The sequence below is a fragment of the Chroicocephalus ridibundus genome, chromosome 7 (genome assembly GCF_963924245.1).
Source record: "Chroicocephalus ridibundus chromosome 7, bChrRid1.1, whole genome shotgun sequence".
NCBI classification, from domain to species: Eukaryota; Metazoa; Chordata; class Aves; order Charadriiformes; family Laridae; genus Chroicocephalus; species Chroicocephalus ridibundus.
In genome coordinates this window covers 23,266,049-23,285,953 of record NC_086290.1, presented here as the reverse complement: position 1 = coordinate 23,285,953, position 19,905 = coordinate 23,266,049, and the positions used below count along the sequence as shown (strand labels likewise).

Genomic DNA, 19,905 nt, shown 5'->3' with positions numbered 1-19,905 from the left:
TTGAAAACAGGAACCTAACCTCAGGGCTAAACACTGGGAAGTGAAATGAGACCAGAAACTTGCCCATAGCAACTTCAGATTCAACTGGGAGATTCAGCAGAGCTGCATACTCTTCTGATACTGCTGTGGTCTCTCATCCCACACCAAGTCCCTCAAGAGCGAAGAAATATCTAATAGTTGCTAAGTCCCTGATCCCCAAAATTTAAGATTACGTTATCTTGAATTAAAATGCTCAAAGTGACAATTAGTTAAAAGAATTTCTATATAGCTAGCATAATTTAATTACAAAGATTCTGCCAAAGTTTATTTTTTGTTTAATTATACTTCTTATCAAAATGGCTACCTCTGGTCATGGCTGTCTAAGATTAGCACTGAGCATCCATCCGTCAGACCAACACTTTTGACTGTTTCCTTCATATCTTCTTCAAGAAAAACTTCCCAGTTCTTGGCTTCTTTATCTGGTCCTGAGCCGTTCTTTAAGATGATTCCTCCTGACGGTGCTAAGGCTCTGCGCAGATCACCTAGTCTTGTGCTGCATGAAAAGACGTGCTGCGATTCTGTGAAATGCTGACCTTTCCCACCTTCATTATGCTCCGCTAAACGAAGAACGTTTATAACCACAGGTTCATGATCAGGGCCCGTCATTACCTTTGTACCACCAACCTGAAGTAAGGAATGCAAGATTGAGGCAGAGGTGATCAATAAAATACGGAAAAGACTGGACATTAATAAATGACAACAATAAAATTATTGAGACACAAAGATGGCCCCTCTCTCCTCATTAGGAGGAGGCCTACTGAGCCTCCTAATGCCTACTGAAATGACCAAACAATGACCAAATGCCTACTGAACAAACAACTACAGCAAGTCAAAGGTGTTGGGAAGAGAAGGAATAATGTTAAGGTCTGTTCCAAGTCTGCATGTACAGCAAATATATCAGTAACAGTAGCTGGGAAACCAGTGGACACTGGGTCTCCATCAGGTTAAGAATAGAGGAATTTAGCCCACCAAGATATTAAAGAACTGCCCAAAAGCATGACTGAGCAGATCAAAAGAGTTAGATTTTAAAATCTGGCCTTTCTGATATTCAACCTAGGCTAAAAATATAGTTCCTTGACCAAAGCAATTTGTCAGGAAGCTGGATTAGTGAAGACCATACTAAAAGTATAACCACAACAAGAACAACTCTGTTACTAGATGTTTTCTTTTGGGTTTTGGGGGTGGGTGATAAATCAGAAAGAAAGTGTATACTTTTATAACAAGAGTCTTTTAAAAGTAAAATTTTATTCCATTACAGAGATGGAATAAAATGCTGCGTTGCATAACCACTGAAGCAAGCATTTGAAAGTTACACAGAATCCTTAATATTAAAAGGAAGATGCAACACTAGAAAAGAAGCACAGTATATCAGGGAGACCATACACAGAAGTAATCATTCATAGGTCTAATTTTACAGGGCATTAAATTTTTGTTCATGCATTACTATCAACCAATCTCCTTCCAAGAGGCACCAGATATTTTCAGAATACACTCCCAATGTAACTGGCACTGGATATCTGCGGGTACCTCTCAATCTGACCATACACACCCTGCAGAGTATAATTCCATTTATAATTTTATCAGGCAGCACACTGTACATCACACAAGGTATGCTGACAAGCTGTAAAAACTTCCTAGATGTAAAAACATCCTAGATGAGGCTGAAGCGGTGTCCCCAGTGCCAATGTTGGTATGTCAGCAGCATATCCGCAGACCTGATCAACATTTCCAAACCTGTGTCTGGAGACTGCATCTTGTCACTTCAGAATTGTCAAGGAGAGAGGGTATTTGGTTCTTTTACCTCTTTCCCATTCCACACGAAGATGTCTGCTCCATCGGCCAGCCCAATGCCATCCAGCGTCAGCTCATCTCCTAAAAAAGAGCAAATCATCAAGTTCTTGCCCCCCACGAAACAACATGCTGGCACATTCTGCTCTGGCTCAAGTGGAGCATTATGAAAGCCGCCGTGTGATCGGTGTTTTCAGGGGCTAAGTTAGGGTTCACTCATGTAGCAAGAGCAACACAAGTGGGTACACATCCTTACAGCAAAGGGGGCCCCAGCACAAAGGTTTCAACTCAATTTCCCTTGCAAACTGAGGCCCAAGTTAGCACTTGGCAAAGCTGTTCGGTCAGGATTATCTACATGAGATTTAACAGTGAATCAATAGATTTAAAATAAAAAGCTTGGATTTAATAACCGAGTTACATACTGTACGTCCCAAGCTCATTCTTTGCAATACTAATGCCCCTGCTGCAGTTTCTTTTACCTTCCTACTACAGGTCAGATTCAGATTTTTTAAAAGTCATTGCCATTTAAAGAACAGGTACTAGTATGTGGAAGAATATTTACAGCAGCTGTGAGTGCCACAAAGACTACAAAATTCAAAAGCGGCTGAATAGGCTTTTGAAGACTAACACCTAGAATTGCTGGAGACAGAACTCGTGATTTTAAAATACTAATGCACTCTTAATAAATTAAAGTCCTCCTTATATAAACATTTTCCTTTACAAAATTCCTACGTCAGCTTAGATTTAACCTACGTTTTTCTTTTATGTCACCCTGGCTCCTCTCTTCTATCCTATCCTATATCTATTAGGTAAATACTACGAAAGCAAACATTCATAAGCAAATCAAGGTCAAAATACAGACTGGTACGTTTTTGTCAGCAAATGTGTTTAACCTGCATAAGAGCTGCAGTCTTACTGCACTTCACAGCAAAGATTACACATAAAGGTCTCAAAACCCCTCCATTTCACTAATAAAAAGTGTCCTAAGTAACAGCAGTGGACTTGCAGGTAAGTTTGAGTTTGAAGAGTGTTCAGTAATACGCATCTCCAAGATGTTTTACATATGAAATCCTTAATGTCTGCAGTAAATACAACATATAAATAACATGGAAGCCTTGTATGTAGTAGTCTTACCATCAAGTATCTGGTAAAGATGCAGTCCTGCTGGTAAAGGCCTGGCAATACTGAGAATCATGTCTCCTTCCCAAGATTCCAACATCTAATTGGGAATAATAATTAAAATATATATATATAAAACAATGGCAAGCAACAATTCAATAATTCACATCACTCAAAATTACAACCTCACTAAAGCTGTTACAGCCTGGCTGCCAAGCTCACTTTGACACTTAACAAGTCACAAATATTTACTTCAACAAGCCTAGTTACACAGAAAACAGTCAAGCATTTAGGACTTGACCTTTCAGACTGGACACCAGACAGACAAAAAAAAGAAGTTTCAACTGGACACTAACCAAAAGCTTGTGAGGTACAGGAAAAGCAGCATTTCCTGGCATTAAGTTAGCTTTGATTTAGATATCTACAAAAAAGCATTTGACCAATTGTCATATTCCTGTATCATACTAGAGAATAAATGCAAAGATACCATGTTCAATAAATATTTCTAAATAATATTTATATATATATAAAATATTCTATATATATATAAAATAAAATATTCTATTAGCTAAATATTTCTTTTAACTAATTTTTTTTTCTTCAACTACTCTGATTATTTTCTGTTAAGCACAGCTAGCTCCTTGAAAATACAAACACAAATCTATCAAACTTGAAATGTTAAGAATAAGCCTGGAGTTTTGCAAAGCATCAATCCATACCCATGATGGCATGGACATGCTGCCCAAATACAAATAATTCGCTTATGAGGACTTTAAAGTCTATATAGTTAGTTTCGTCAATTTCATGGCTTCTTCAATACTTCAAGAACAGACCTCAAACCAATGTTTCCTTCACTGTAAATCCATATAGTATTTAGCCTCTTAAAATGACATCTACTGTTGAAAATGTCGCATTGAGATAAAAATTGTGGGATAAATACATACTAAATGTTGCTGTAGCTCATGTAAAAATTAAGTGTTTGAGTTAATTTAATATAGGAAATACCTGGAATACTGATTGTCGAAGGTCTCCTAGCATTTTTCTTCTATCGATAGTCAAATCCACAACACTCTCTCTCCAAGTAAGTGAAGGATGCAAAGCCCCATTGTGAAATTTATAACAGGAGCTCAAATGGAGATGTAAATCAATGCCATTGTTTGCTGAGTCACATTCCGCTCTTCGAAAGAATAACACAATAATAAACTAGAAAGTTTCACACCAACACATGGATAGCTTATCTCAGAGATGCTTCTGTTCGAATTGTCCTGGAACCGATACCCTCAAGGCTAAATTCACTGTCCCATTGCCCACTCCGTTAAGGGGTGCAAAGAGGTGCTCAAAGATGACAGTGATTTACATGTTGTACAACACAGAGCTAGTGTACACATCCTCCACATAAGCACTATAACGGTACATTCTGGGTGTTTCTACATCTTGCTTCTACCTTTCTAAACAGAATGGCAAACTTCATCTTTAGCAATGTGGAAATTATAAGGTTTTTTTTTTCAGGCTGTGTTCCAGATCAGTACTCTGTTGAAATGCAGAGAGAGAAAAGCTTCATGGAAACTGAGTCAGGACAGACACAGCCTTGCCTTCCAACTTCATACCGGTATCCAGTTCTATTAGCTGAACGTAGCAGCAAATATACCATTTAAAAAAAAATAAGAGAGTGACATTTGCCCAGTACAGAGATACCACACAAGACTTGTGTCTCATGTGTGTGTCTATTTTGATAGCTTAACTGTCATTCAGGTGTATCATTGGTTCTGTGTGTTCCTCAACAGAAGGAAAAATTTCAACCAACCTGAATACCACTAGCTTTTTCCTCCACATTTCTGGCAAAAGATATCATTTATCTGGCATTCCACAGCAAAGCAAGTCATTCACCCTTCTCCCAATGGAGAACTCCCTCTATAAACATAATTAAGATAACATATTCCATTCTCCTTCCAGAATTGCACTGATTTTCACAAAAAAATGGTGCAATTTTAAGTTGTACATAAGTTTCCCTTGAAATTCTGTAGAACGCCTACAGTTATGCCACTAACAGGGAGGCAGGGAACCAGCAGAAGGCAGAATCTGGACATATAAGTTGTATTCCTCAATTAACCTCTATGATGTTGAATCATTTTAGTAGTTGGCTCAACACAGGTTTCTTTCATTTTATATCCCCTGGGAGATCTGCAGATCAAGAATGCTGTTTAAGAGATTGGTACATTTACATGAATATACCTCTTTTTTTGCAGCTCAGTATTAGCAGCATTCATTTCATTCAGAAGGTGTTCAGGAATTTGGTACCTTGGATTTCCTCGCGCTGCAACAAATAATATAGGCTAGTTTGGCCTCAGCTGCTTCACATGTGTTTTGGCAAACAAGAAAAGTGATCAAGATGAGACATTACAGTACAGTAATCATTGAAAATTCAGAGCAATGACATTGCATTCTTTCATAATAGAGAAAATGAAACTGCAAGATGATACAAAGAACAAACGAGTGCTTTTACTTCTTCCCATCACTCTTTCCCCACGGGAAACTGATACATGAATGCTGTTAGCAACAACCTGTATTTGTTTTAGTAGGGGATGTTCTGCTAGTATCTGTGAAGCGTACTAGAAAAGAGTTAGTGTCAGCCACAGCCAATTAACTGGTCAGTACCTCCTTGGAGGTAACCTCTGTGTATCTTAGTTAACCCTTTTTTCAAATGGGCACTAGAAAGAAAACTGTATCTTCAGTTCTTGTAAAGGACAGAAAGGCCCAACAGCCTTTGCCTTCCAGAAAACAAATTGTTGATGAAGGAAACCCCCCAAATATCAAGATGAGCTTTGTGTACCTTCAGCCGGTCTTTTTAACTGAGATTTTCGATAAAACAGCATGTAGGCACTCTCTTTACCCTGAAATTGTTTCTCAATATCCTTCTCCTTGATCGGATGGACTTTTGAATCATTCAGATCAAACCAATGGCAACCAGCAGAATTGTCCCTTGGCCCTGTAGGGTTTTTTTCTGAATTCCACTGGACATCATTCTTCTGAAGAGGGCTTTGGAGAGTTTGTCCTTGAGAATCTGACTTAAACAGGAGCTTGTGTTTTTCCTTCAAACCAACCTTATTTTCATCAGGACTGAACTGAAATATCTGAGGATGGTTCTGCAAATACTAAAAGGAAAGCAAGGACAAGACGAAGATGACACCCAGTTTTAAATATAGCAGCCTGCATTAGCTACTTCACCAGATTCATCCTCAAATTGATACACAAACCCCATCCCTTCAACCTTAGGTTTATGATGCTTCTTCATGTATTCCTCCTCACTTTAGACAGAAAAACGTAGTTTTCCTACCACCACTTATCTGCCTGATGTTTTATATGCTTTTGCTGGCTTCGTTTCACATAAAACTTCAAACTATCATGCGAGACATTGCGAAGGAATTGGTTTTAACATACATGCATCACTATGAATTAAATCAGACTAACTTCTGAATTTCAAAGATTGCTTGAGACACTAGAGTGCTTTTAAAACACTTCTGACAAGTGCATAAACTCTGTCCCTGGAAAGGTAGCATAGGGAGCGATGGATGCTCTATAGGCAATCAAAAAGCATCTGCTTTATCAGACACACAGAGTACCAGCCCAACCAGTTTAGCTCTCTAACACTGGTACTTTCCTCTCCCCAGTATCCACAGAAGTGCCCCCTTCTCTATTTGCCAGGCAGGGATCTTGAGCTCAGTTCTGGTCTGCTGAGCTGTACCTTACCCAAATTAACGCTATCCATTGTGGCATCTCAAGAAATTAAAACCACCTCATCGACTTTTGCCCAGCTTATCCACTCTGTTCTCTGCTTTCATTGTAGCAGATACTTCAAACAAGCGTGGTGTCCAAATTACACAAACCAAAACGTGGCTCTTGAGAGATGGGGGAGACACCAACCACCCTGCACTTTCAGGGAGACAGTCCCTTAAGAGTCTTTTCCGTGTCACCCAGTTTACTAATTTATCTTACAAACCTCTTACACATCCTCTATCTTGCTAGTCCAAGTGCCAGTATTTTCAATTACCATCCACTGACTATTCAACAGGAATATAAACGTAAAGTTATCTTAACAGTAAAAACCAAACTAACATACATGCATATTACCTTCCGTAACGCTCCACATTGTTTTCGGTATTTCTTATTCCAGGACACCCCATATTTCTCCAATAATTTCTGCCCTAATTGATCCACGGGAATTTGTTTAGATTCTTCCTACAGAAAAAATAAAACAAAGGCTACAAAAGTTGATTCTGAAGTGCTTAAATCATTCCTATTTGTTAATAAGCCAAGGTAACATCACATTTTGCAACAGCTTAGGTGAGCAACTTAAGAAATACTCAAAAAGGGCTGTTTTCTGTATGAAGAGACACTATTAGTATTAAAGTCAGCTAAAGTTACAAGTTTTATATGCTTCGCAATAAGTTCAGAAGAGTTCTGTACACTTAAACCTGCCCACTCTTGCATACACTAACCCTTTCTAGGTTTCTTAATATCAAAATCAAAGCAGTAAACTCCTTACATACCATACCTCTGATAAAATCCCTTTCAAGACTGCCAATGGATTTTCTATTTCTTTGGCATTTTCTGTAACTCTTAAAGGCTTATCTTCAATCAGCCTATCCTCTTCCTCCTGTATAAGAAACAGAATAGACTCACAAATACTGTTGTTTCACACACAACTAGCGGTTTTCTAGTCTATTCTGTACTAACATTAGTATGCACAATTTAGAAGCGTGAAGGAAGTTCTGATAAGCTGTCTCTGACACCTGTTACAGACTGTTTATTGTCATACAGAATATTCACTATCGGGGGCTTTTTCTTAAAACAGAAAAGGCATTTGCATTATTTACAGACAGCCAGCGTCATCCACTAAAATGACTGTGCTAGTCTTGAGCAAAGATATTAATTCATTTATAGTGAGCCCAGTAACGTGAGATAGTTTAGCAGATCCAAAAGCTAAAATTTGCTACAAAATCTTCATAGAGACCACCTACTGTGGAAAACCAGCCTTCCCAATGAGGTAAGAGACCAAATGCCTCGCTAAAATATTAATTAGTTTGGATGTACATTTTATCCACTAGCTTTTAATGCTTCTCTGAAAAATGAGGCACATCAAGCAAGGATGAAAAACCTTTAGGACTTACTTGTAACTGCCAGTTTCCTAATTCATCCACATCTCTGATATAAACATGATAGTGTCCTCCATAGCAGCCACCTTTATGTATAATAACAGAGAAGAGCTCATACATGTACTCTGAATCATCCATTTCAGTCTTTAAAAAGAAAAACAATAATAACAACAATAATACACATCAGTAACTCTTTCACACAAGGAGAGTTTTATACCATCAGCATAGCTTCAGATATTTCTCAGTATACATTCGCACGTGCGGAGACTGAACTGGCTTTTCAGTGCTGGGGAACGCAAGTATGGATTGATACAAACCACGGACAAAAGGAACAGGCTTATTAAGCAACTTTTTAGACATGATTGTGAACAAACTGGAAATTTCAAATAATGAAATATTGATGCAAATAATATAACAGTTCACCCCGTTTGTTCATAACCAGGCTTATTTTGTTTAAGAGACTAGAAAAAAAAAAGCAACACATTTATATAAAGAAACCAACTGAAAAGAAAAAAGAAAGTCTTCCTCAGATGCAAACACTGAGAAATTTCCAAGCTTCTGCAACATCTCAATAAGAAAAATGGCTTTTTCAATAACAGTGCCTCTATTAAGTATATTCTTTATATATTTTAAGGATCAAAAATTGTCATTGAGTGTAGCTGTTTATAATCAAAATACCTATGGATGAATGCAAAGACAGATTCCTAAGAAAAATGAAATAACTACAGGCACATAAAAAATGTATAGCTAAATTTATACATGATATTATCAGACAATGACAATACAATCCCAAATTTAATTTCAATTTCCAGGTGATAATCTTCCTTTCAAGAAAATGTCAGATTAAGTTTTAGGTAATTATTATACCCTTTCCCCTTGCATAGCTACAAGGTATTTTCCCATTCAGTTAGAATGGTGGTCTTTTGGAAACAAACTGGAATTCCAAAAATTTGGCATCAGGGACAGAAGAAAACCCCACAAAGTTTCTCGAATACTTTACCCTGACAAAATGCAAAATAAAAGATAACTTGTCCTTGAGATATCAGATCTCTGCAGATTATATAGAAACTTTAACAAATATAACAGCACAAACCTGCTCACAAAAAGGCCTCAGATTTATCTGGATAGGGAATGTATAGCAGCTTGTTTCCTTGTATCGTTCGCACTTCTCGAAGTCAAAGTTAAATCTCAGGAGAGAAATAGTGAGAAAGGGTGGCAACTTGCGTAGTTTAGCAGACTGTAAAATGATTTTGAAAAGCTGTAAGCACACGGTTATAGAGAATAATGTTTCCACTTTGCTATGGTCAACTCTTTACTTCACAACAAAGCTTTGTTACAACCAGGCAGACACAACCAATGTTTTCATTTTTAAAATGTATTCCTTAATTCTCAAGTTCCCTACCAACTCGACATCCTGAAAGCAATCAAGATCTTTCCCCTGTGTAAAGCCCTACACCTTCCCTGAATGGTGATCACTGGTCCCATACTTCATCCTCCTACAGAAAACGAAGAAGGGCATTGCTGAAATTCCAGTCAGTAATTACATTTCCATAGCCCGAATGTTCTTTGTGAGAGGATTTTCTTGCATTTTATACTAAGAAGCAACTGCTTCAAACCCCTGGGTTTGTGCTTACGCATGAAGTCAGACTATACAGCGTCTTCTCAGGAACTTTGCTGTCAGCCCCTTGCACAGCACCTACCACCAACAACCCCACGCAGACCCTGGGAGCCCAGAGAAAAACCACAAATTCAACTCCCGCTGAGCAGCAGGGGCTGTAGAAGAGCAACACGCGGTAGCTTCCCCAGTCCCAGCTGAACAGTGGGGGACTCAGCACCTGGCATAGGCCCTGAAGCCACCCCTAAAGAAAAAATACCTATGAATGAAGCTCTACCTACAAACATAGCCTACGTGCTTGCTTCTGCTGCAAGGGAAGGACCTCAACTGAAGCTTGGGCTATGGCTTTTCCAGCCCATCCTAATCATCTCCTCCCAACACAGCATTTGTACTTCACCTGAGGTTTATTCCAATGACCATTGAGGAGTTTTGCAGTTCTTTGGGGTTGTGTGACCACAAGGACAGGTCAGAGCTCGTACAGGCACAGTGTTTTCAAATGTGGAAGTCAGAAATGATCCTATCTGTAATGTAACTATCTCTGACAGGTGTATATTGTCCAGAAAATGAGATCACTCCCACACGTACTGTGCAGCCTGCTGCTGTGTGAATGTTGGGCTGCCTCCAAATGCAACAGAAATGGTCTGAAAAATGCCACCAGAATATATCACAGTGGCATTTTGCTCAAGATTTGCCATTCTGCTTGAAGAAAAGGGCCTTGACTAAGATCTGTGGGCTACAGTAAATGAGCACAATGCTGTGCCTGAGCAGCATAGGGCAGGTGTATCCTGGAAGACCCTACACAGCCAACCACAGAACAACCAAGCAAGCGTTACAAGTCTTCCACATTTATGCAGAAGAGGGGCTTCAAGGCAGGGAAGACAACACAATCCATTTTAGCAAGGAAGAATATTAATCAAGATCGAACAACTTGGTGCATGAGCACATCAGGAACCCTAGCACGAAGCAAAACCAACCATCTTGTATCACCTCTGAATGTAAGTGTAAATTCAATGGACATGCTTCCGAGCCTTTCCAGTGTCTTCATCCCACTCTCCATTTGCAGAGCCACAATGGAGAGCCTCCCAGGAGCACACACAGGGTTTAGGAAACCCCCTGAATTAGGTATTTCATTTGTGTCAATTGCAAAGACTTCATTGCAGAGCTTAGTGGCACAAAGGATTTTGCATGTTCTTCCAAGTTCAGCGTGAAAAAATCAGACTGCACGATTAAAATTTGTTAAAGTTCTGGAACACAAGATTCTTTAGCTATTAATATCTTTAAAGGCCAAAACAAAAAAGTGGGAAGAGTAACATCTGAAGACCCACAGAGTACTGAAGGAAGGGAGGAATGGAGTGGGTAGGTATGGGCCATCTTATCTTTGAAACAGCCTGCATGCGGGCAGGTGGTCACATTGTTAGATAGCTGCCTTCCTAATGCTGCCACCAAGCCTGGAGTGGCCCAGCTGGCACCTCACTTGCTGCCAGTGTCAACTCTTACTGTAGTCTGCTGTGATCCCACACATCATGCCCACAGGGCCACAAAGCCACAAGCAGCAGTCACGCTGAAACAACGTTCCTCTTGCCTGCTACAGCTCCTCTCTCTTGAGGTTGTCCATTCACACCCTGGAATCTCCCAGCTGTGTGACTTCTTACCCAGTATCAGAGTTCCCACTGGCTTCTTGGATGGATACGCACATTTGAGAGGTAACTCTTATCTCGCATTCCCTTGAACCCAGCAAAGTTTAACACAAATCAGCCCTTATAATCAAGCCACTTACGGCATGAAAGAAGAAAACAAAACACAACTTTGTATCATTCTTGAAAAATGCAATTCAAAGACCTACAACTCTCGTAAAGTTCTCACTGGGCTGCCATTCCCTGGCCAAGGGGATGGGTGAGGAGACAAATAGAAAGTCTTAAATTCGAGTACTATGTTGGGGAAACCAGTCCAAACTGTCATAAACCAACAAGCAGGGACAGGCTGTTAGCACAAGGATGCCGCAGGCTGCAATGTCAGACAGTAACCAGTGTTACCAACCAAACCACCATTTAACAAAGCACTCATAGTCACATACACAGGTCCCTTGGCGGATACCATTTGTCCTGGTTTGAGGTAGACAAGTGTCAAGCATCTGAAGCTTTCCAAATGTGACCAGGGGTGAAGGCATGGAACCAGGCCAAACATAGGAGTATTCCAGTCTGGGTGTCCCTGAGCTCCTGGGGACCACTCTCAATAAACATCACAGGCTTAATGTCAACAGTTCTCCACCGAACACTGAGGAACTCCGATGACTCAGCACAGGAAAAGGGTCACTGCAGTTGGCTATACAAGCAATTTTTTAAAAGACAACTCAAAACCAACAGTTCTCACCCATAGCTGAGCAGAGATCAAAGCAGTAAGTCATTCACTAGATTATGACAAAGCAGCACAACTCAAACCCATCGGCTTCCTTCAAAAGCATCTTCAAGCTACTGCCCAAAGGAGAAGACTTTCACAGTCCACATTCTGACCACAGGAACATGCCTTTGCGGCTTTGCTGTCCACCTGCTGCCCAGATTTTTATCCTCCTCGTTCCTGGCCTCTCAGATGGAGGGAAACTCCTGGTGGTGCCCATAGATGGAAGACATTGGCTTAGCATGTGGCTGAACAGCTCACTGAGAGAGGACACAAAGTGCTGGCGGTTATACCAGAAGCAAGCTGGCAAATGGAAACAACACAGGCACACACTGTGAAAACACACCTAGTGTCTTGCACGTTAGAAGAGCTGGATGGTTCCTTGCATGAATACATTCTTACTTACCTGAAGGCTCTAGCACTACAAAACATATTGAAAACACTTACTAAGGTGTTAATATATCACTGCAAGAACCTGTTCTGCATCAGGGACACAATGTGATACCCTGATCAACAGATCCCATTTCCCTGGGCAGAGCAACACTTGCTAATTATTGTTCTCTCCCATTTGGGTTCTTCATGAGAGAATTTCCATGGTTTTCTTCATTACATGGAGCTATTTTGATGGGGTTTGGGTTTTGGTTTGGTTTTTTTTTGTTTGTTTGTTTTTCTTTTTTTATATTCTAACTTATCTTTTAGCCTATCCTGTGAAATGTCCAAAGCCAGGTGCCTGTAGAGGTGCGTGAATAAGGCAATACTCTCAAAACTACATGCCACCCCATTCACCATTAGCTAGATTAAAGACTGCAACAACATTAAAGTCAAGAAACGAGTCATGAGCTTTTCTTGACATAATTGCCAAGGTTTAAAGAACAGGTCAGATTTTGGCATCCTCTTGTTATATACCACCTGATTAAAGATACAGATTTTTGATTTCTGGAGTTAGAGGGTAGACACAGCAATGTAAACAAAGTTCCTAACTGTTAGCAAACAACACTGAGAATCACCAAGGCATTACCTTTGAAGCTTCAACAAGTTTATCACAGGCTCCGCATTGATACAAGTTCTCATTTTCAAAGTACTCTTCTTCTACGTACATGTTCCACAGGGCCTCCTCCAAGCCAGTAACACCTTTTACCGCCACCGTTAGGTCTAAGAAATCTTCCTATGCAGAAGTACAAGAAAAAGTAAGGTAGTAAGTGGTGTAAGTTCACAGTACAGTAGAAAGATGCTCATCCCATCCACCACAGCAGAGGTAAGCATTCATTTTGCTTTCATTGCTGATGGGGAAAAAAACCCCATACATCCACAGAGGAGAAATTAATTAAAAAAAAAAACAGACTTTTTTAAATTATGAAGAGCATAAAAGACTGTAAAGATATGTTCAGCTCTCTGCTAACTACATCTACTAAAGGCAACGCTTGCCAACTCAGAAGAAGCAATAACACTTGTTTTTTCATCTCTGAGTCACAGCCTGATGTAGGTGATTTCAAAAATGCCAGCAAAGACTTAACAAAGTCATGCATAATTTTCACATTTTCAAGTCTGCAGCACTCTAACCAATACACACTACCTAGATTCTACAAGGCCACCAGTGACACTCAAGAAATATGTAATTATTTTTGGAGTTTAAAAAAAAAAAAAGGAACATTTAAAATATCTTCAACAGACTCAACAGAAATCTACCCTGGAAAATCATCTGGCTTTACCTGTCTCTCACTGATATTCTTGCATTCTTTACAAACAATCTGGTTGACAACAATCCCATGGTACAATCGGTTAATAAGGTCATGACCTGAAGTCCCCACAAGGGAAGTTTCCAAAGCACTGAACAGAATCCGATTTAATTCTTGCACATCATGCTGCCTCATTTCCTGCATGATCAAAAACAAACAAACTTGAAGAAATAAAGTAGTGCCATCTGCTTTGCTTATTGCTTAAAAACAACATATAAACTGTGACAAAGACAGCTGCTTCAATGACTTACCCATACCCATTTCTAGTAAATACCCATTTACTACCTTGAGTTGTAAATTACTACCTTTACTATAATTTATAATTCTTAATTAGTTATGCTGTCTTTGTAGCTATGTAAACTATAACCCACACAAGACACTTTCACTTGGGTAGATTTAGACTAAATGCCAAGTTACACAGTTCAATTTAAGTAAGGATCTAAGTGTTTGAAGGACAAGAACCCTAATTACTGCCAGAAAAACATTCCTGTAAAAACAAAGGAAAAGCTACTGAAATTGTATCTAACAGAACAATTTTCCTCTGTTTCTCACTGCAAACAATTAGCATGTACTTCATGTGGAGTATACAGCAATAGTTGACCCAGTTCAACACTATCTCTGCAGCCTGAAGTATTTTAAGATATTTCTTAAACGTCAAACTTCAAAAAAAAAAAATCTTCATTCAGGAAAAAGTTTTTCAGTGATGGTGTCACTGTTAGTGCTTTGTACCTCATGACTGTTCCACCCAAAGCTCTCAGTAAGGTCTGTCGTAGATGCAGCCTGCTGGTCCAAGAGCAGAAGCTGCGCAAATAACCGTTGAAGTTGTAATGGAATTATTCGAACCTAGAAAGAAAAAACAAAATATACCCAGCAGATCAGAAAGTCTTCAAACCAATCATTTAAACAAAAAGAAAAATAAAAGAAAAACAATTTCTTACAAAACTCGTCATAAACCACCACTCCATGGCTTTCATAGGTTACTCAATTCACACCAAAACATCAGTCAGACTTGGTTCCCAAAAATCTACAGCGCCTCACCTTACTCAGCCAAATACAATCATGGAACATAGGTTTTGTGATAAAGCAAAACTATACAGATAAAAATTAAGCCATCACCACAATAAAAAAGGACAACTTCCTCTGATATTTTTCATAACACTAAACCCTAAGAACTCAGCTACAAGGCATCACGACATACAGATTTAGCACAGGCTACTCCTTGCTCAGTAAAGGGTTTTGGTGGAGGGGTGGAACAAGATGGGAAGAAGAACGGTTAACGTCAACAAGCTTTATCAGTTGCCTATATTTATCTTTGGCTTATCAAGAAAAAAATTTTGCAAGTACCCAGTTGTGTCACTTTAACTAAAGAATTAAATTCTGTAGTCAACTTTATAAGCACTTTTTAAACAAAGATTAAATTCCAATCCCATACCATCTTGTACATGGGAGGGCAGTTAAACCCTCAGACAGCAAGACAGCATCAGTGCAGTTATCCAGGCTGAACGCATTTACTTCCCCTGTGCTCCCCCCAGTAACAAGTAAGTCGTAGCACTGTAGCTTTAATTACAGGGTGAAAAAAAAAAATCTCTTACAAGAAAGGACTGTACAGACTTTGAGATTGTTCCTGCACCCCATGAAGACAAAATGACCTCTGCTATCAATTTCAGCAGAAATAGGCTCAACATCTTAAAGATGTCCCTGCTTACTGCAGAGTTGGACTAGACTACTGCAGAGGGGTTGGACTAGATGACCTTTACAGGTCCCTTCCAACCCAACACATTCTGTGATGTTACTTTTGAAGCAAAAGCTTATGGCACTGAAAACTTTGGGCAAAATCAAGCATCAGCCAATCAAACTGCCTTTTACCATCAAAGTTCGGCTTTCATTCATTCTCCTAAGAAGCTTCATGCAAATTGAAACAATATTCTTCCAAATCAACATTCAGCAGTGACCAATGACAAGAAAGTTTTAAATACCTTTGCATCTGGTTTACTGCTATCATCCAGAGTCCCAAGTTCTTCAGGTCCTAGAGCAAACAGCGCCTCTGTAAATGTAAAGAAAAACAGCTATTTAAAAAAAAAAGAAAAAAGTCTCCTCTTTAAAGATTTATTGTATTTTAACAGTCAAGCATTTTGATGCTATTCCTTTTTGCAGATTAATACATTAAGCAACATTTCTGAGCATCATTCATCCTTACACAACTGGTTCAAGCTATAGCAATAAAGCATACATAAGCATGAAAGTATTCAGATAGCAAAATATCTAAATTTTTTTTTTGAACTGTGGTGGTTGCATTGAAAAAATGAATGATGCTTTATGACCAGCAGTAACCTCTCTTATGTACACAAACTGCAGACTGTCTACCTGTACGAAAATTTAATGTTTGTAACACTTATATTTTGGGCAGAAGTGGCGATACTAATTCTACAGACCAATAGCTCCAAGTATTCTGTAATAACTTATTTGAAGTGAACTGAAAGAAAATGTTCCTGACAACAATCTGTGTTTGTGGTGTTTCTTTAATATACAACTAGAAATGCAAGTCACTGTAAAAAAAAAAATAAATTCCAACATTACTTTAAGAAGACTTTAAACACGTTACCTCTAAATTCGGGTGTGAAAAGCAGAGTCTGCAGAAGGGAATTGAGGTAGCAGGTTCCACCCTGATTTTTAATACCACTTAGGTTGGTGAAATCCCTGGGAGCTGGAGGCTCAGAATCTCTGGGCTTTGCTTTCTTCCCTTTTCCACAATGATTGTTTGAAAGAAAGGAAAAATCCTCTTCAAATAAGTCCCCAAACATTGTGAAGGCAAAACAGTCCTTAAAAAAATATAAAATAATCTATTTACTATAAAAAAATGTAATTGACTCCATCCACCTCTAATCCTCCAAGACAAACAGGACAAACTGTTTCAGCTCTGAGTGAAGAATTTGTTTATAACTTTTTCATCTTATTCTGTTCATTCTAAAAGTGAATGTCCAATACATGCAAAACTGTGCACTAATATAACAAAAAAAGGGTGAATGAAAAGCATTTCTGTTAGCACAGATCTGAAGAGAATTTTAACTAGAATCAAATACATCACATTTGAAATTTGCATAAGCAAAACCACACAGAGCAAAATAAACAGGTCCTTCTAAGACACCCATAATTAACTAGTGCCCAAGTTGCCCAGTTTCCTGCAAGAAAGGTATGTAAGGCTGCTGAAACTCATCAAAATCCCTGCACTCTCAACAAATCCATGTGGACAAGGAACCTGCCTCCAGTATTGGCCAGTTCAGATAGGAAGAGTGTAATAGTCAAAAATACAGTGATATTTTATGAAAATATTATCTGTTCTTCCAGATGTTTGAGCCAGAAACTCACTGGCAAATAACTTAGGGAACTTTTTTCAGTCTGTTTTGGAAGCCTTGCGACCTCTTAGCATGTACCAGGACTCCCAAAGCTAGCTCCCTTTTGTTTTGTACTTGTCACTCCATAATTTCATTTGGGAAGTTGTAGCTCTTGCATTAGCAGTGAGTAATCAATGAGTTACACTGAAGCAGTGAATAATCATTTCCCAATTAAACTTCATTCCGCATGCAATTTTGTGGATCTTTATCAGATTCTGCTTAGATATCTCTTCCAGACAAAAGCTTCCACAGAGACATATTCATTCCTAAAACTGAACTTGCCCCCCTACCTTCAATTATCCTTATCTACCTTCTCTGAACACCTTAAACTTCTCCTTTACCTGTTTCTGAGGTGAGGATCACATCTGCCTACAACGTTCAAGATGTGTGCTAACCACAGCTGTATATCTATAATATAAATTTTATTTATATTATATATATAATTTGTGTTTTATATATAATTTCTGTATTTGTAAATAATGAAGTTTGTTTTCTTTTTGTACAACTGCTAAGCACTAAACTGCTTTTTTTTTTAAGAAATGTTTATTATTACCCCAAGGTCTCACTCCTGTATGTTCACTTCAATCCCAAGTATTATATACACACTTTACATAAATATGTGCATATATACGCAACAGTGAAGTTGTGATTGTCTCTGCCCCATGCTGCATCTCTGCAGTCACCTACAGTTAATATTACCTGCTATTGTATCATTCAGCCATCCACGAGCATAAAGACTTCAAAGCTTCACTGATAACACTGTGATAATAAACTGATATATTGCAGTAAAGAAAAGATAAACTAGTCAGCTCAGCTTTCACTTTTTTTTCCTGACAGCTTATGATATGCTGAACATAGGCCCTAGCAAAGACAGAAAAAAACCTCCTCTTCACTCCCCTCTGTGACAGCTGATCTTCTGTTTCCCATCTTATTAGCCAATTATTTCATCAAGCAACAACTTCCTTCCCCTGTGTCAGATTAATTTCTTTAAGAGCCTTTGGTGTCAAACCATGTTGAATGCCTTTTGAAAATCCAAATGTAGTTTACTGCTCCTCATTCAACCAACCAGTAGTTCTTCAGGCATCTCCTAAAACTCTTTTTATAAAACAGCATTACATCAAGCTCACTTTAGTCCTTCCCACGGTAGAGGAGTTTTGAGGCAAAAAGCTATGGTCAGAGCAGATGGCTGTGAAGCAGCATGGCAGTGTTCACTACACTTGCTCTACAGTGCTTCTTCAGGAATTCATATATAGATATCCCCTTATAAATCCCCACAAAATAAAATTATGTGGCTGGAGATTCTTCTTAATGAACATGGAAAGGAAAGAAATAATTTTGACCTCTTTGCATTAGGTTTTTATTCTCTGACTAGAGCTCTTATACCTTGATCACCTACAAAAAACCCCAAAGCCTATAAAAGGTCCTACTTCCCATGCTTCAAGACATATTTGCCAGGTTTAGCACTGTTTTTAAACTGCCTCTCAGCCTTCACTTATTTTTCAGTCAGGCCTACTGCACTTTAGTCTTTAACCATCCAAAGATCATGACTCTTCCTGTATTCCTCATCCAAATGCACAGCAGCTTGCTCCTAGTAGGTTTGTTCACCATAAAAAGGCACATATCTAAGAGACAGCGATCATCTTACTGACAGTCTGCTGTACCCACCCACCACTCCAGAGAAGCACTTGAGCAGGACAGTGCCAAATCCTCCCTCACTCCTTATTTCTGGATCCTCAAAGCACTGCTGCTAGCAGCTTTGCTCCCTTCAAAAAAAGATCACACAATATAGATTAGAACAAATTTCTGGATGATGTCTCTGGTCCAACGCCCTCACAAAGCAGGGCCAACTTAGATCGTATTGCTTAACAGGGCCTTGCCCTATCCAAGTTGGAATACCGTCATGAAAGGAAGTCCCAAACCCCGTAGAAGTCCCTGCCTCGTGTTCCTTATCGCTGATGGGAACCTCCCATGTTGTAACTTAGGGATGGCACCTCTCATCTTACCCCAGTACACCCCCTACAAAATCAGGCTCCACCTATGCCCTGCCAACAGCAGCACGGTCTCCACTTCGCCTTCCCTTCTTCAGACTGATCTCACCCGGCTCCTCCTGCCTCTCTTCACCTCCCATGTGCTCCGGGCCCGGAGCCCCCACGGAGCTGGGCCCAGACGCGCTCTCACCAGTACCGAGGAGAGGACGAAGACCGGTACCCGACGTTCACCGCCCGCACCCCGGCCGGCCCGCAGCGCCGGGGTTGTCGGGGCACGGCCCCCCGCCACCTCACAGCCCGACTCACCGCGCAGAGCCAGCGCCTAGAGCCGGGCCGGCGCCTACCGCCACGGCCCCGCGGCCGACGCCATGTTTGTTGTGGCGCCGCGCAAAGCACGCTGGGACATGAAGGCCGCCACGGCTCCGGGACTTCACGCACCCGGCCAAGCCCCCGGGAGAGAACAGCGGCGTCCCCTCGCCCCAGCCGCTCCCCGGCTCCACAGAGCAAGGGGTGGGAAGGAGCCACCAGGCGCGGGAGCCGATGCGAACCGAAGACCAGCCGGCAACGCGGGGCGGGCGGGCGCGCACAGCCTGCTGGGAATCGTAGTGGCACGGCGGGGGGAAGCCGCACTGCCTGCTGGGAGGACGTGCTTCCTCGCAAAGCCTTCTGGGGGCTGTAGTT

General features: G+C 40.1%; 1 protein-coding gene across 9 annotated transcripts in view; it reads right to left on the bottom strand.

The window, feature by feature from the left end:
- Positions 1-19,662, bottom strand: part of USP40 (ubiquitin specific peptidase 40) — a 38,481-nt gene extending 18,819 nt beyond the window's left edge. The window contains exons 1-16 of one of the 9 annotated variants that reach the window (XR_010071943.1): positions 18,902-19,097; positions 16,447-16,663; positions 15,821-15,888; positions 14,574-14,687; positions 13,818-13,982; positions 13,127-13,273; positions 9,193-9,336; positions 8,115-8,243; positions 7,499-7,600; positions 7,075-7,182; positions 5,777-6,098; positions 5,179-5,260; positions 3,952-4,123; positions 2,962-3,046; positions 1,841-1,911; positions 344-663 (exon numbers count right to left, since the gene is read on the bottom strand). Coding sequence is in view for 7 of the 9 variants with exons in the window: in XM_063341054.1 (XP_063197124.1) it covers positions 344-663; positions 1,841-1,911; positions 2,962-3,046; positions 3,952-4,123; positions 5,179-5,260; positions 5,777-6,098; positions 7,075-7,182; positions 7,499-7,600; positions 8,115-8,243; positions 9,193-9,336; positions 13,127-13,273; positions 13,818-13,982; positions 14,574-14,687; positions 15,821-15,888; positions 16,447-16,645 (2,228 nt within the window). In the remaining 2 variants the exon portion in view is untranslated. Of the gene's footprint in view, positions 1-343; positions 664-1,840; positions 1,912-2,961; positions 3,047-3,951; positions 4,124-5,178; positions 5,261-5,776; positions 6,099-7,074; positions 7,183-7,498; positions 7,601-8,114; positions 8,244-9,192; positions 9,337-13,126; positions 13,274-13,817; positions 13,983-14,573; positions 14,688-15,820; positions 15,889-16,446; positions 16,664-17,935; positions 18,083-18,901; positions 19,098-19,414 lie in introns of those variants that run through there. The other 8 variants (XR_010071942.1, XM_063341054.1, XM_063341056.1 and 5 more) reach the window with 8 other exon arrangements.
- Positions 19,663-19,905: the final 243 nt, after the last annotated feature.